Genomic DNA, 16286 nt, shown 5'->3' with positions numbered 1-16286 from the left:
TGCCTGTACCGCAGCCAGCCTCCTTCTAGCTTTCAGTCCAGACGATGCCCTTTTCAAATGCTGCCTGTGTCATCTTTCAGCACTGCTATAGAGCAGCACAAGACACATTCCCAGAAATGATCATCATCATCTGTTTCACCTGCTTAGGTGAATCTGATGGTCACAGCTACAGCTTTCCTGCAGGATTGTGCCACATGACAACCTTGCATGCTTGTCTGTATTTTGTATTTGCAGTCAGAAGCTGAAGATCACAATCCCAATGGCTAAAACAATAGGCATGAGAAGCTTGAAACCTTGTAAAACAGAAAAAGCACAAGATATTTTGCAAAGTGGAGTATTGCTACATTTACCAAATGTCTTTCCCCTAAAAATTTTTGCTCTTTTAGTTGAAGATACTTTCCACATGTCTTTCTACCCAGATGCACATTAGCTACTGTTTTAAATGTTCTTTTCAAAGGTGGAAAGCTGAGTGTTTAGCGCTTCCCCAAAAAAACCTTACAATAGCTGTAATCTTTAAATTCAACACTGTAAAAGCTGACAGCATCTGACTGTTCTTCTACAGCAGGACAGAGTTCAAAGAGTTCAGCACAGACAGCAGTTTTTGTGTAGCTTGCATTTTATGAAGACAAGAAGATGAAAATCACCACTGCATAGCTACAAAAAATGCAAATAGCAAAAAAGCTTGTCTATTTGCACTATCAGAAAATAGGCCAAACCCTGAATAAATATGAAAACTCAGCTTTGTTTCTAGATATAGCCCTTTTAGCTCAAATCACAGGTATGTCAGATGCAGATGAAGACTTGTTTCCCACCTCTTTTCTGTGGGCAATTGAGAATTTTAATCTTCAACTAATGAATCCTGCTACTTGTAAAAGGTTACACAAAGTGATAACAGAAAAGCAAGAAGAATTAATGAAGCATAAAACCCAATTATTTTGAATCCTCTGTCACTGCTTACAAATGCTTTATTTCTTACTACAATACACTAATCTTTTAGTGAAGTGTAGCTCTCCCGTAGGTGGCTGGTGGGATGGAAAGGTTATTCACGAGAGATTAAGTGTACTTGGTAAAAAAAATGTTGAAACATTTGCCTTTCCTCTCTACCATATAAACAAATTCCACATGGGAACAAAAGTAAGCAATTCCCAGCTCTGCTCTGAACAAGCAAAGCAGGAGTGGTGTGACTCTCACTCTCACTTTAATGTGATACAAATGTCTTCTCCCACACCTGCGGTCTACAGTGTCCAAAAGCCTTGTGTTGATGGAAGCGTGAAATACAATTTCTCATTTAGGGCACCAAGATGAATCTAAACACCACATAAGACTTATATAGCAGTCAGGAGAACCAAAGGTACCAAAGTGAGTTTGCACACCAGATAGCTTTTAATGTAAACAAAAACTTTTTACTTCTCCCACACTTGATTCACGGACTTTTGCAAGTCAGCTTGGCTACAAGATCAACGAACTGATCTCTATTAAAGGCTAATCTAAAGGAACATGTAGGATAACACAGTGAGACAAAATCTGCACAGAAAAACAGCTGATGCTGAGGAACTGACATCCGCACTCTATACATGAAGGTGAAACAGGTGTGGTACCAGACAAGTTGTAGTCTGGTCCCAAGGACTGAATGCGTATTAGCTGTAGGCAGAATATTTTTGAGTTTACTTTCATCCCGATTTAATCCAACTCTCAACCTTCGTTTCATGGTGCAAAGCAAGGTACAGCAGGCAGGTGCAATCAGGAGCTTCACTTCAAAAGTACCTTCCTGACACAAGCTATAAAGCTAATGTAGATACAACTGCAACTACCACAATTCTTTCAAGAGCGTTAAGGCTCTCCAGATGGAAAATAAAGGCTAAGCTAACCAGCATTTCACATGGAAAGAGTGGTCCAGCTCATTTAATTCAGCACCAAACCATCCTCCAGATTCTCACTTCTATACTTTTGTTAAATCATCATAAGGGCTTTGTGCAGCTTTCCTGAATAACGAACTCAGGAGGGAGACATGGGGCCCAATATAGCCATGTTTAGTAGTAGATGATACAATAGATACAGTAAATGATACAATATTACGTACCTGAATGTTTTCACAGACAGAGGGTACAGGGCAGAGATGAAAGAATACAGGATACCTGCACATTCCCAGCAGTCAGTAAAAATGTCTATTCTGAACTGCTGAAAGCAGAAGCAAAGCTGTCATGGCTCTGAGACACCTTCAGGAAGAGCATGGCCTCTAGTCATCCTCTGTACTTCTCAGGTTAAAAATGGGACTTTTGCTTTAAGTATCACAATTTATCTTACAGCTGATCTTCTCATTAAAAATGGCCCAGGCAAATAATGTTTTAAACGTTTCCCTATGTGTGGTTATTTCCAGTTGGCAGGCATGGGTAAATGATACCATGACTTGGAGGGAACTAATTTCAAATCATGTTTAGAAAAGATCTGCTAAAGTAGTTTTTCTCCATTGCAGAAAGGACCTTTTCATGTGTCGCCAATATTTTCACAGTATTTCACTGAGCATTCTTCTTTGGTCCGTCACAAAGCTCACATGTAAGAGACACAAACGAAGCAACGAAGGCCACAAGTCTGCAAAGAGTAGTTATTTAGGCTATATTTTAAGCAAATTTAAGGCTGACTAATTACTCTGGGTGCCTTACTTGAATTACTTGCAAGGGCCTCATTTTCAAAGGGCCCGTAAAACAGACCCCTCTCAGGAATCACAAGTTTGGCCAGCCACGCTTTGAAGAAAGCCAGTACTGAACATACATTAATACCATATTTGCATACGTATCCATCTAAAGCAAGAGACCACAAAAAATTCAGGAACAATTTCTTCTGGGAAGCCTTAGTAAAAGGGCACAGTCGCAGGTACACTAGTCTTTCATCCAAAAGCAAGTAAGTGTGTTCTGTAGAAGCACGTATACGAGTTCCCCAGGTAAAAATAAGACAGGCATGATGTACTACATCCAGATAGGACAATCCTTCCTTTTTGATTTGGTAACAGAATTTTAAGTAGGGGTCCCAGAAACACCTTGAGCATGTCACTGCCTTCCAGCGAGCCACTTCAGCTGACAGAGTACTGCTGACAGGTTCTCTTCATTCAGAGAGTGAGCTGACAGCCTAACCTTATGCCTTTAGCAAAGTCTAAGTCACATCACTGTGTCATATTACAGTGTGCACCCCAGAAATAGAAGGAATGAGAAACTCCTCATTACTACACAGTCTTCAAGGAAGGCTTGTGAAATGGGGGAGGGGAAAACTTTTTGAAGGAAGAAAACATATACCATTGCTTTTTACTAAAGCTCTTAGGTGAAACTGAGAGGACCTCAAAAATAAACCATTTGCTCTTTGGTCTTGCTTCAAGTTGTTACCTTTAGGTCATCTAGTTCAGAGGTACCCAAAGCATGACAAAACTATTTGTCAGATATCTTTTTGCATTTTGGGAGGAAGGAGGAGAACAAAACAAAAAAATACCTTCTCCAACAGATACTGACAGTGAATTTATTACAGCCTGGCATTAGAGTATATCCTATGTGTCCACCCAGCAAAGTAAAAGTTTTCCGTCTTCGCAGATTGTGCCTTCCCCTGCAGGAAGGGGAATGGCTGATGCCCTTGGGGCCCTTTCTAGCTGTGTTTTCTAGCTACAAACATAAAACTGGGTCCCTTGTTGGTTAACATCTTGTACGCACTGCCTGTTTTCAGACGGTTTATGGAATACGTACGTACAAATCTACAACTGCCTCAGAGGTCTGGGGAGCTGACAAACAAGAACAGAAACTGCAGAGGCAGGAAGCCTGTTAAAAGAGCGATTACCAACATGGGTCAAGTATATAAGGCACTTCTAACTTAAGGTTGTTCTCCAAAAGACTCTTGTGCACTGTGATCAAATACAAACATTGTTTTGGAGTACAGTTACACTTGGAGCCATCAATCCCTTCCTCAGTGTTGGAGGCAGCCCCGTACCTAGCGTACCAACACCTCAGAAGGACCAAGTTGGGTGGGACAGGGTGGGGCTCTTATAGATGATGTTTTTCATGCAGAAACAGAGAGTCTCATCTTTCAAATCATATGTGAAACCATCCTCCCCTCAAAAATATGCATAAAAACACCAAGGCAAAGAGTTTAAGTGATACTTACGCGGCATGATCCCTTGGCTCACCAGCTCCTCCCGTGTGCGTCGCTGCTGGAGCTTCAACTGCAGCACTGCACAACAGCAGAGAGAGGGAAGAGAAGGAAACACATCAGTGCAAGAAACAACTGAAGAGACATTTTCAAACGCATCTTGTTTTCTTCTTTGGATGCCAAGGCAGTAGCGAGCAGCAGAACAACAAGACCCCCCCTTCCACCCTGCTCCCCTGCACCACTGCAATAGCAGAAGTGGCCTTCAGCAGTCAGGTTTCCGTATTCTGCTGCGGGCAACAGGGAGAGGAAGTTGCGCAGGGTCTTGGCAGGGTGATAAAAATCCACAAAGCCAGGCCTGTTTCTCAATTCTTTCTAGAGCACCAACTTCTTTCCAAACCATTAATATTAAAAAACAAACAGAGAAAAAACACCGGCTGACAGTCCTCCAATAAACACAGAGTGACACCCCAGCTGCTAATGACTCCTGAAAACTCTAATTACCATGTGCAGATTAAATTGATATGACAAAATTACTGGTCATTACTCTAAATTACAAGGCTGATTTCCTTCCTCAAGTCAGAAATTCACCTTCAGAAACATCTCACAAAAGTGAAATATCATGGATGTATCTAGAAATGTCCTTGTTCCACAGCAAAAGGAATCCCTTATCGCTAGAATTTTTCCTATTCATTTTAGTGTAACAGAACATAGGCATGAGCTGTGTGCAATGCAATTATCTTTTTTTTTTTTTCCTAATGCAAATCTCTGGAATAGTCATAATTTCAACATTTAGATTATAACAACAGTTTCCCTTCAAACTATACAATCAAAGCAACATTTTAGAGAATGTTCTTACAGTCAAAGAGCTTCCATATGAAAGGGACCTTTCAAAACTGAAGGAAAAAATCACATGCATGTGCGCACACACACACACACAAAAATATATATGAATTTAGGACAACCTGAGGATCAATAGACACTGAAACCCATTTGCAACCAAGCCCAAGCTCCTAAGTACACTCAACATAAAATATTATAAATGAATGGCATGGCGTCTTCTCCATTTTCATTTCAATTTCCCTGTCAAGCTTCTGTCGGTTGTATAGTCCACGTAAGAGAAGTCCACACAAATGTAGTGGAACCACCAGACAGAAAAACTGCTTTACAGTCCAACTAAACAATCTCATTTTAACCCTTATGCTTCCTTTCTCAAGGACTTTTTTTGTCCAATATATTCATTTCATACATTAAATCCAAATTTATACTGTACAGTTCCTAAAGTAGGGATTAAAAACTTTAAGGAGAAAATGCCACTTCATCTACTTATATGCATCATCACATTTTACCTGTTTCTTTCAACCTCCTATTTGCAGTTTGCATCTGACTAAGATACATCATCCAATAAGGGTTCTGGCCTTCATATGAAGTTAACAAGAGATCCACCTCTTCCTTGGTTGTTTGCACAGCGGCTAATCACCCTCGCTTAAACACACGCTCAAATTTTCGCTTTTTTGTCTAGCTTCCACTTCCCTTGGCTCTTAATGTACCTTTCTTTGAAAGATTTATGACAGCGAGAATGTATTTCCTACCTGTGGAGGTACTTCTGTGCGCACAGTGTGCAACCAAGTTACCTCTGTCCTGTTTCTTAAGCCAAGCTAGGATTTCTTCATATATGCATCCTGGGCAGGAAACTACTTCCTTTAGTATGGGGAAGGGAGAGAGGGAGGGAGGGTGTACAGAGAACCATGCTAATTCTGTGTGGGATCAGCCAAGAGCCAGAGAGAAGAGGAGGGAATGCAGAGGGGAAGGAACAGGCCCTTCGTTTGGCCATGAAACTGCAAACAGAAGTGATAGTCCCAGGCTCTTCCTCCCACTCAGCATGCGATCGCACTCCTACTTCTGTGCTAGCGTGAGGGCTAATAAAGTCTCATGGCTGGCCTGTTCACAGACCTCTTCATTTGCTGGATTCGTTTTGACATGATCAAAACCCGAATCAGGTGATGACACATCTACATGAGCACTTGATCCAACAGCTTGCTACAACAGAGTCAAGTCTCTCACTCCCCACATCATCTCTCGTATTCCCCGACTGGTCGCGGGACTCACTGACATGACAGAGACCACAGCCCAACAAAAACAGGGAACAGTTTTCTATCTCATTAGTGAGTTGAAGAGGACAACTGTATAGCCAGGTATTTGCTAACACTAACACAAGGTGGGAGTGAGACTTCATCCTTCCAGCAGCAGTATGCCGCTAAGTGATTTCAGCCCTATTGGGTAATGGCACATTAAATCTCTCACTATGTGGCATTATTTCCGCTAGCGAGCCATTTCAGGGACTCATTTCCATACCCTAAATTAGCACATCTCACTAAATGTATACAGGCAAGGCACAGACCTATAGCATCAGGTCTATCCCCACAGCTCTAAACACAGATAATCTCATTATTACTCATGTCTTCCCACTTCAACAGCTAGCAATGTATATTAGCCCTTTTTGCCACTTTGCTATTTACTTGCTAGGACCATCTACTTTCCCTCTCATTTCCAACTACACCTACTATTTACCTTTCACCTCCCAGAGTCAGGGATTTTCAGCGAAAAACTCTCTCACACAGGTGTGGCTGGCATGTTTTGCTTCTTGGTGCAAAACTCTGCCCTCACTTGTATTTCTGCACATTTTGCCCAACTGTCTCAATTTGCCTAAATTATCTAAACCATTTTCTTAATGTCATTATTTATGCCTCCACTAATCTTTGTTCCATCCACACCGTTACCATCTTGCATTTGTTTCCAGACCGCACTGGGCTGATCCCAACTAGAAACGCTCTTCTGCTTTCTTTGATTACAGTCAGTTCTTAATCCACTTAAGCAGCACTTCATTAAATTCAAAGATACTTTTAGAAACCAAAATATACCACACTACTAAGTTAAAGACCTTATAAAAGTCTATTACACCCAGACAAAACCCCTAGCAACCAAATTTCAAGTTATCCAAACAACAAAATTGCATTTGAACGGACCTATTTTCACAAATTGAAAAGCTGAATAGCATGATTATACTGCTATTCTCATACCATCTAGATTCTTTATCAAATTTTCCATATTTTTTTCCTAGAACTGAGACCAGATTAGCCACTCTTTACTCACTCACCCTTTTTTAGTAGTAATGCAAAATGTTACTGGTCTTTTGCTCTTCTGAAGTCTCCCTGCTGTTCCCAGATTTATTAGAAATCAGTCTCAGCCAGACAGCTAGAGACTTCATCAAATGACTTAAAATTCCCTTCCTGACTTCAGCTTCCCTTATGAATTTTCTAAATATATCTTATTTCTATATCAGTTACCATCTACTACCCTTTTTCTCTATCCATTATATGCACCTTTTATTTTTAAATACTATGTCCCTTCACAGCAAGAAACTAGCAACTGTCAAGAGGACTAAACTGGAGAATATGAAAAAGGTCATTTTCAGGATATTTTTAATAGGCACTAAGTAATTCCTGGGATTTATGAATGTATATACATACATACTAAGCATGAGTTATAATCAGCACATAATGCATTTTTTTTTTCCAATACAGCTTATTTTTGTGGCAGGGAGAAGGGCAAAAAATTACTTCAGTTCACTCCTGAATTCATTTTGGCTTAAATAAGTACTTGGAGTTCCCAACACCATTTCATATATTTAGGAGATCACCTGTTTACGTGTGCAAGTGTGTGAATCCTATATATAGATTAACAGATGTCCCAAGAGCCAATCCAAGGCTGTTGTACATGGAGCTCAGCCAAAGGTCTAGAATGACCAGAGAAATTCAAAGTTACTCAGACAGACTGGAGCGTAAGTCTTTCAATCACAAACCATCAATCTTCTGTTTCCTTTATCCCTCTACTTAACCTTTAAATTAATTTTCATATTAGGAATAAATCAGGTCATATAAAGGAGACATATCTCTGCTGGCTAGAAAACAAGTTCCAAACTGGTACCCTTCTACCCACCTCTTTCATTCAACTGCATCACAGTCTACGCAACATTTTGTGGGCTTTGTATGCTTGTCTGATTTTCCCACCCGAAAATGGGCATAATTTATTTATTTCACAAGTATGAAAAACTCTGAAATATAGTTAAAGTTTGAGCAAGGTTTTTATATCTCTAATGAACTGTTCCAAGAATTAGTAAAACATTCCAGAGAAATCTGGAAGCTGCCAGACCTTAAACAGGTCTTCATTGTTCTGCAATATCTTTCCCTCTTTTTGCCTAAGTACACTCAATCTGTCATCCTCTCTTTCTAGGTGTCCAATGTCAGGTGAACTGTTTTCTGGTCAACCTGGGAAAGTGTTTCAGTACTTTCAAAGTCTGGTCTAATATTAGCTACAGGTAACTCATGACAGGAAGGGCACGTTTAGAGGAGTTTGCTTGCAGTTCTGCCAGCAGTTCAGAGGAGGGGTAGAGAAGAGTTGAGGAGGGGGGTGTACTTAGAGACAAATAACATTGCAATACAGGTACTATCAACAAAGTTACACTGTTAGTGAAACACAGCAAGTCATGACTATTTTTTGTTCGTTTTACCATAGAACTGCCTTAACAGGGAACCTACAGGCATATTCCAAGATCAGAGCTTACTCCTGCCTACTGGCAAGTCAGAGCAGTATGTGCTTATTATACAGAGGCTACACCCATGTGGACGCTTTCAGGACACTTACAACACTAGTAGTAGTAGAGGGGTGGCATCAGTAGTATGCAGTACAAGAACAAATATTTATGATGAGCTAAGGTGCTTTTTGCAGCTCGTCATCTAAGTCTGCAACAGCATGCCTGCCCTTACACATACATACCTGAAAGCCCTTCTATTTCTAAACCACACTTCGTGTTTAATAGTTTGACTAGAACTACTACAGAAACTAGACTGCAGCCTCTGCATCTCAGCAACCCAAGAGGAAAAAAAAAAATCTCATCTTCAAGACTATGTTACAGACCAGGACAGGTTTACGACAATAAATGAAAAAAAAAAATATTCTGCATTTCCTGTTTTTTGAGAACTAGCGAAGAGAAGCACGCAGCTCTGAACTGCAGCTTGTGGTAAGGCCCTGTGCATGTTACATTGAATACAGACTTACTGCCAAAGGGACTCAGCGTTCACATTTCTACAAAACCTTTTCTTCTAAGGAATCCCAAGTGATACTCAAGGTCACCCAACCAAGGTAATGATTAAGCACAGCCGTATGGTGGATTACAACAGACAGCATGAGCAGTAGCACAGAACAGGAAGGGAGGAAGGCTGATACAGCCAAACAAAACCCTACAGAGGGGCTGGGGGAGGCAGAACTCCCCAGAATTTGGGCTAGGATACCTGTGCAAAAAGGGAGCGTTGCAAGATATGAACCGCATATTAACTAGATCAGCTGTATGCTCACAGATGTGATTTATCCATTCTGTAAATTCAGTGAAAGCAGTTTGCCTGATAGAAAAATTCATCCTTGCAACCCAATCAATCAATAAGCCATGTGATTAGAAAGGAAAACTACCGAAGAACAAGTGAAATTAGCCTAACTTCATTATTTAAGCTGAGGAAAGTGCAAGCCTAAGTAAAAGCAGTAAAAAGCAAACTATGCACTTAAATGCTCCTAAGAGTTCACGGTCATTTATTTGTACACCCCATTTGAGAGCCCTGTGCTACAGTATCCACTTAACTCACAAGAAAGCATTACTACAGTCAGATCTGGAATGGAAACCTGCCAGTTAGTTCATCAACACCTCTACCTTTCAGTAGTGACAAAGATTATTTAGAAGAATTTTCACTGGCCTAGGTCTGACTGGGTTTACTTTGTGAGGGTCAGAAACCACAGCCTAAGGAAACATGGCACTAGGCCACCAATTGCAGCCCACATGTATTTTTCAATTTTTCAGTACCATCTGGGTAACACCACTTGACTAAACCAACAGCCTATATGCAACGAACTTACTTATAATATGCAACCATAAAAGACAACTTTGACGACATGGGATATTTGCTGAACAAAATCACCACAGCTGTTTGTGCAACACTGGGACCTCTAACTTAAATATCAGTGCCGTGTAACTACTGCTGTGAGGGTGAAGCCACCTTTCCACTTACCACTCAGCCAGCAGCAGCCATTCTAATCACATTAAGAGAATTTTTTTCCTCGTTTCTGATTACGGAGTCACATTTGATCAGTAGCCAATACCAAACTGAGTTTTGGAATATGCAGCACATCAGCCATTGCTTTCAATGGGGGGGTATATCCTACATTTATGACTGAATTCAGTCCCTTGGAGATGTGGGGAGAAAACCTTTCCCTCACAACGAAAATGGTCTCTGAGTATTTTTCAGCTGTGCCTGCTTACAAAACAAATGTTGACTCGCATCAACCCTTTCATGCTTCACCGGGAAGCCAGATTAGATTCTGGTTCGTACACCAGCAAGAGCAGCATCTGCTAAACTCCAGTTGCAACACCTTTCTGTCCAGAAGCAGCAAAGGGTGGTTAGCATTACCAAATTTTTGTAATGTCCACAAGGAGCTACAAGAAGAATTCAGCTATGATAGTCTGTGATCAATAAGTGAGTATACAATGGTCAAAATGAATTTTTAAAATAAATTGTGGAGGTGGATGACTTTTTTTTTCAGAGCTGTGTTTTTCTGGTGCTGTCGACAACACCCCCCACATCACACAGAATGTGCTAGAATGGGGGTTACCAACAAAGAAAAGCCAACTTTTTGGGCCTTTTTTAAAGGCAATTTTCTGAGCCCAACAGCATTTTAATCCACTAACTGCTGATGGGGAACACATGCTGGCTTTGCATTTAAGCAGACTGTGCAGTTAACAGAGAAGCATTTAAGTGAAGCAGACTGTAAATGACACCCAAACTGCAGGGATTATATGACAGTTTGCTACTCGGGGAAAAGGATGCCAAAAATTCATGTCCCTCTGTGGGGTGAATGAGAAGCAGCAGGTACACCGTTGATTCCCACAATTTGCAAGCGTCCACTGTTGTTGGGAATAGCAGCCGTACAATTCTATTAATCTCAATGCATTTTAAAGAATAGCTTGGAGCAAGCCTGGGGAAAGGGACAGTTAAGCAGAAGTTTATTTCTTTACTATTTGAGACTATCTCACATTCCACTACCTCTTTTCTCTACTGCAGCAACAACGGCTGCTATTAAAATGCAGGCAGTTTCCTCATCTCTTCCTTAGCAACCATACTACGGAGAAAATGGAGTTTGGGAGGGTAAAGAATAGAAACACAATTTGTTTTGGTCTCTTAAACTGTTACAGGAACCTTTCATACTAGAGGCAAAAGCCACTTATTTATATTCATGCTGTGGTTTTCTCTTTGTAAGATGTAGGATTGGGATTGCTCTCCCTACACCCAAAGAGGAGGTCTGTGAAGCAGATTCTGAACAGGAAACAAAACCAGGATCAGGAGCGGTTCCCTATTGCAGGTCACATGAATGATGAAAGTGGATTTCTTAGCAGCACTACAGAAATCAGCGTGTTCTGCTGCAATACGCTTAGATGGACAGGTGTCTCGTATCAGTTTGGGGAACACTGATAAACTTCTTACCCAGATGTGCTTGTCCAACAGAGACGATTGCAGGCACAAAGCCAAACAGGAGGTTTAACCAAGAAAGCCATACAGCTGCATCAAAGGCAGATCTTGGATAGAGACGACTTGAAAATTTTTTCACAACCGCCTTTTCGTTCTTATTCTCTTAGTAAGCTTTTTGAGAGCATTCAAAATTTGTACAGGTGAGAACAGGAGTACAAATCCACCTGATGTAGACCTAAAACCTCTATCAAGAGATTCATGAAGAATAGAACAGATCCTTCACCTCCAAAGCAACAACTTTCAAAATATTTCACACTGGATATGCTAGTAGCAATCCGAGGATGTAATGTGGGTCACATAACACTAGGGTTGTTTTTTTCCATCCAGCACTTCCAAAAGCCTTAAGGCTCTCAAATGCCCAGAAGCTTTTAAAAGCAGCTGAAAAGTACAGAAAAAGGAGCAACTGGTCATTTAAGAACACAAAAAGAGGAGGAAGAGAGAAAATTGACTCTCACCCTCAGGACAAGAAGGCCTTGTTTCTTGATAATATCACACTCTTCAAAGCTTCTACAGCTCAAAATGTTCTTGGGTCATATAAAATCATTGACATGACATGAAGCTTACACATGCTTGCTGACATATTAGATGCACAGGATGATGTTCTGGTTTTGGCTACTAGACACAAAAAGCAGGTACAGGGCAACAGTCCCTTTTTTTGTTGAGAGGATGCTGTTGGAAGATAAATATGAAATAGGAATAATTTTTAAAAGTGTTTTCAAAGGATAATGAAATACTCGCATATATTATCTTTTAATGAGTCAATGTTATGAGGCATTAAATATCTCTGTTAGTGAAAACAGACACATATGGGTTCTTTGATATGGTTAATTTAGCAGAATCAAGATCCCAACCTATAGAAGAAACTAGTCCCCAAAGAATATGGAATCAGAAGCAAATACACAATGAAAAGCAAAAGGATCTATTTCCATCCTCAGATATTACCACAAGGTAGCTGGTTCATACCATTAGCACAGAACAGCAAGCTACCTCATTGTAGAGGTCATCGTGGAGGCTTCATATCAAACTTGATACAATGTGGAAGTCAAAGTAATGTTAATTAAAAACTGTATTTAGAGGATAAAGCCACCGTTTACAGCAATTTTAGTTTTGTTAGGACATAGGATTATGAACCAAACAAAAGCAGTAGCATGGTCCAAGTATCAGAAGATAATATGATCTAACCTCCAGACAGGACAGAACAGTTACTTGTGTTGGTGGTTCTCAAAGGCTCAAGTCAGCATTGGCATTCGGGAGTGGTAAAATGTGCAGATACAAAAGGAAGAACCAGTTCATAGTCTTAGAAGTTTACAGTCTCAGTCCTCAATATTGCATACAATTGAATGTATTTATTTGTGGGTGCTACTCATGTATATGACTCTAAATATATGCAAATTTGATTATTACTACAAAACTTATGCTGAATTTTGCAGGGTTCTTTTTATGTTTATTTAAAATAAAGACTAGCAGTTGCTGCGCATTTGACAGCATTCACCTTTACATTCTTCCTTCATGATTTAACTCTTGCTACTTCCATTAAATATGTAAAAATTAGGGGAGGTTTAATGCCATTTTAATCATTGCTACTTTTTAAATTATTTTTTTTAAATAAAGCAATGCCAGCTTTATCTTCTTCAATACTAAAATTTTAAAATCAGATAAATGTATTACTATTAATACCTAAGTTTTTCTATTGAATGCATAGAAGCACCACTCTTATCATAAAGTCTTTGTATAACTAACAGTCCATTTCAGCACTCGCTGGATCTGTTAAAATAGGACTTTAGGAAATTAACCTGAAATACAGGTAAACTGGTATATTTAGTAAGATATGCAACATTTAAAAATGTGCCACAAGCTTGTCAACAGGAAAAGTTGGTTTGCTTTCTGTGCAGGGTACTTATTCTTATAAAATCGTTTCGTCCCAGTAATACTGGTTAGGTGAAAACTAAGCGTGTGAATAACTAGGCACATAGCCGTATCTATGGAATCTGGCTACCATGCATGATTCAACAAGATGACCTGTAACAAAATACCTAGGTGGAAAGGTCTACCTAAAATTGACACACCAGTATCATAAGACAGTAAATATTATCTGTAATCAGTGCTTGTTGATGCCATCTATATATCCATTGTTACTATCTATAGCTGGAAGAGAAGCCTTGAGGGAGGGAAAACAAGAGAATTTCCCAACTCTCCATGTAAACGTGAGTCACAGTCTATACTGATTTATACATTTCTATGAAACAATGATTAAGGAGGAACTAACATTGCCCTTAACCACCTTGCAAAGAAGACCCTAGAAAGAAATTCTCCAAGATAATTTAATATGACGTGGCAGATGGGGACAAATGAAGAAAAAAGAAGGAATGGGTAGATATATCCTGACAATCAGATCTACAGCTGTCTACGAATGTGACAGCACAACAGGCAAGTTACACAAGGGAAAAACAAGTTTGAAACCTTTTCTTTTTTTTTCTTGTAAAGATAGAGATATCTCTGCCTATAAGAAGAAAGAGCTCCAACCTTTTTATTTTCCTTAAAAATGAGACATGAGTGGTTTTTTTCTGAAAAATTATACAGAAGAAAAAAAGAAAAACATGTTTGGAGATACATCAGAGTCTGAACAATTTATCACTTTATTTAAAACTGGGTTCAAGAGATAATACGTTTTTGTATGTTTCTATTAAGCAGAAAAAAATCAAGTCTTGAGACAGTGCCAAGACACATCCATAAAACACATTATTTATTAGGCATGTTTATAATACTAAAATTGATGAGGAAATCCTTCCATGCCTCTTTCAGCACTAAGAGACATGGTCTAATATTTTTCCTTCACAGCTCACCTCCCCTACTGCAATTTCTGCTACAGCACAGTGCTCCAATGTACTAACAGCCTCTCAGATTAAGGCCAAAAACTTCCTCAAACATTTCTCAGAGATTGTGGTGTTGGCCCAATGATTCAGCCTTTCTTCTGCCACAGGGCACCCTCTACAGTTAGAAGTTAAAAGCTCCCTTCACAGAAATCCTCTAATGGTCAAGACACCACAGAATTTCTAGGGCAACAGCTGGGACACCCTGACATATGAGCTGTGTTTTGGGGGTTTCCACTTAAACATGGAATAATTCTGTATTTCCAAGACCATTTCAGATTCTTGACCACCTAAAGATGTTTGGTTTACTGAAATCAAATGCAAATGAGAGCAAATGTGTTTTTCCACAAGTAGTTAAAAAAAAAAAAAAAAAAAAAGGCACTTAGAAGTATGCAAATTTAAATACAAAACCAGCAGTTCTTTAGAAGAAGTAATTAACCAGTTATATAGGGAACTCGGAAAGCTGCCCCATATAATTTTAAATTAGCTAGCTTGAGCATCTCCCAGCTTCAGTTGGTTGATTGTGCTGACAGTTATTTCATGGGACATGGAACAAAAGTGGGTTTGCCCAACATGCATATTACATGCAAAATAAAGACTCACAGCAGTCCCCATCTGGTTAGCATTCCTGTCACCAGCTTTTGTCCAAGCCTCAGCATCCTCTCTTAGCAAGAATTTCAGGTGGATGTTACAAGGAATTACCATATTTCTTTAATTCATGGTAGTGAGAAACTCCTTTGCTGTTTTCTCAAAGACTGCAAAGAACACGTGACACAATCATGGCATCTGCGGTTCAAATAAATATCCTGGCCTTTGTACTGCAACAGTCTGACACCTTCCTTACAATTTAAGTACAAATTCTATTACAATTCTATCTGTAAAAAAGTTACAAGATTCAGCTATGGCCATCATATCCCTCTACACTAGAAATCAGTTCCTTCACAGCGGCCCAGTATGGAAGCTGATCCCCAGAATTTGCATTACACGTGAAAAGCACACCAAATTCCTTCAAACTTTTTAAACTGTGATAATACAACATCTACCTACTACTTTTTACTTCCTTTCTCTTTCGATATTTACTTTCTTTCAAAACTCTGGACTACAGATCTCCAGGACTAACTTTCTTGAGTTTTTCCATGAGGGAAGATCCAGAGCATTGAAAACAAATCCAGCTATGAGGCTTAATGTGGTTCTTAAGTGCTATCATAGCTATAAATATCTAAATAATATAATTCTGTGCAACAGGTCAATCAGCAAACTAAAAGAACCTAGCAGTCCAGAATGGCCTGCATGATCACTGACTTCAGACTAGTGGACAAATACTGCAGATGTTTAAAATGTTACTGCTGACTCAGTCCTCCACTGAAGGGCACAGAGGAGACTGCCGGCAGCAGCAGGTACTCCCACTCATTACACACAGTGGAAGATTCTCTCCAACTGCTAATAGAGGTGGGCTTTCGCTGATATACTGAACACAGGCAAGTGAAGGGCAGACACGTTTCCTTTCTGTTGCTCCCTCCAACAAAGAGGCAGGGGAGATAGCTACGTGGTGACAGTGTTTGCAACTGCTGTAGTTAGATTCACAGTCACATGTCAGTCCTGAAGACACAATCCTCGTTCTAAACTGCCTGCAGTCAATGTGACAGCTATTATTAGCAGCAGT

The 16286-nt window shown here is 39.8% G+C and overlaps 1 protein-coding gene across 6 annotated transcripts in view; it reads right to left on the bottom strand.

Annotated features, from left to right (window-relative positions):
- Nucleotides 1–16286, bottom strand: part of MRTFA (myocardin related transcription factor A) — a 121131-nt gene that overhangs the window by 23701 nt on the left and 81144 nt on the right. For all 6 annotated transcript variants that reach the window (XM_075751783.1, XM_075751774.1, XM_075751760.1 and 3 more), the window contains one exon: nucleotides 4141–4206. In XM_075751783.1, coding sequence (XP_075607898.1) covers nucleotides 4141–4147 — 7 coding nt within the window. In that variant the 5' untranslated portion in view covers nucleotides 4148–4206. The remainder of the gene's footprint in view (nucleotides 1–4140; nucleotides 4207–16286) is intronic.

This window comes from Balearica regulorum, chromosome 1, assembly GCF_011004875.1.
Source record: "Balearica regulorum gibbericeps isolate bBalReg1 chromosome 1, bBalReg1.pri, whole genome shotgun sequence".
Lineage (NCBI taxonomy): Eukaryota > Metazoa > Chordata > Aves > Gruiformes > Gruidae > Balearica > Balearica regulorum.
Note: the sequence above shows the minus strand (reverse complement) of the source record. Positions and strands in the feature narration are given on the sequence as shown.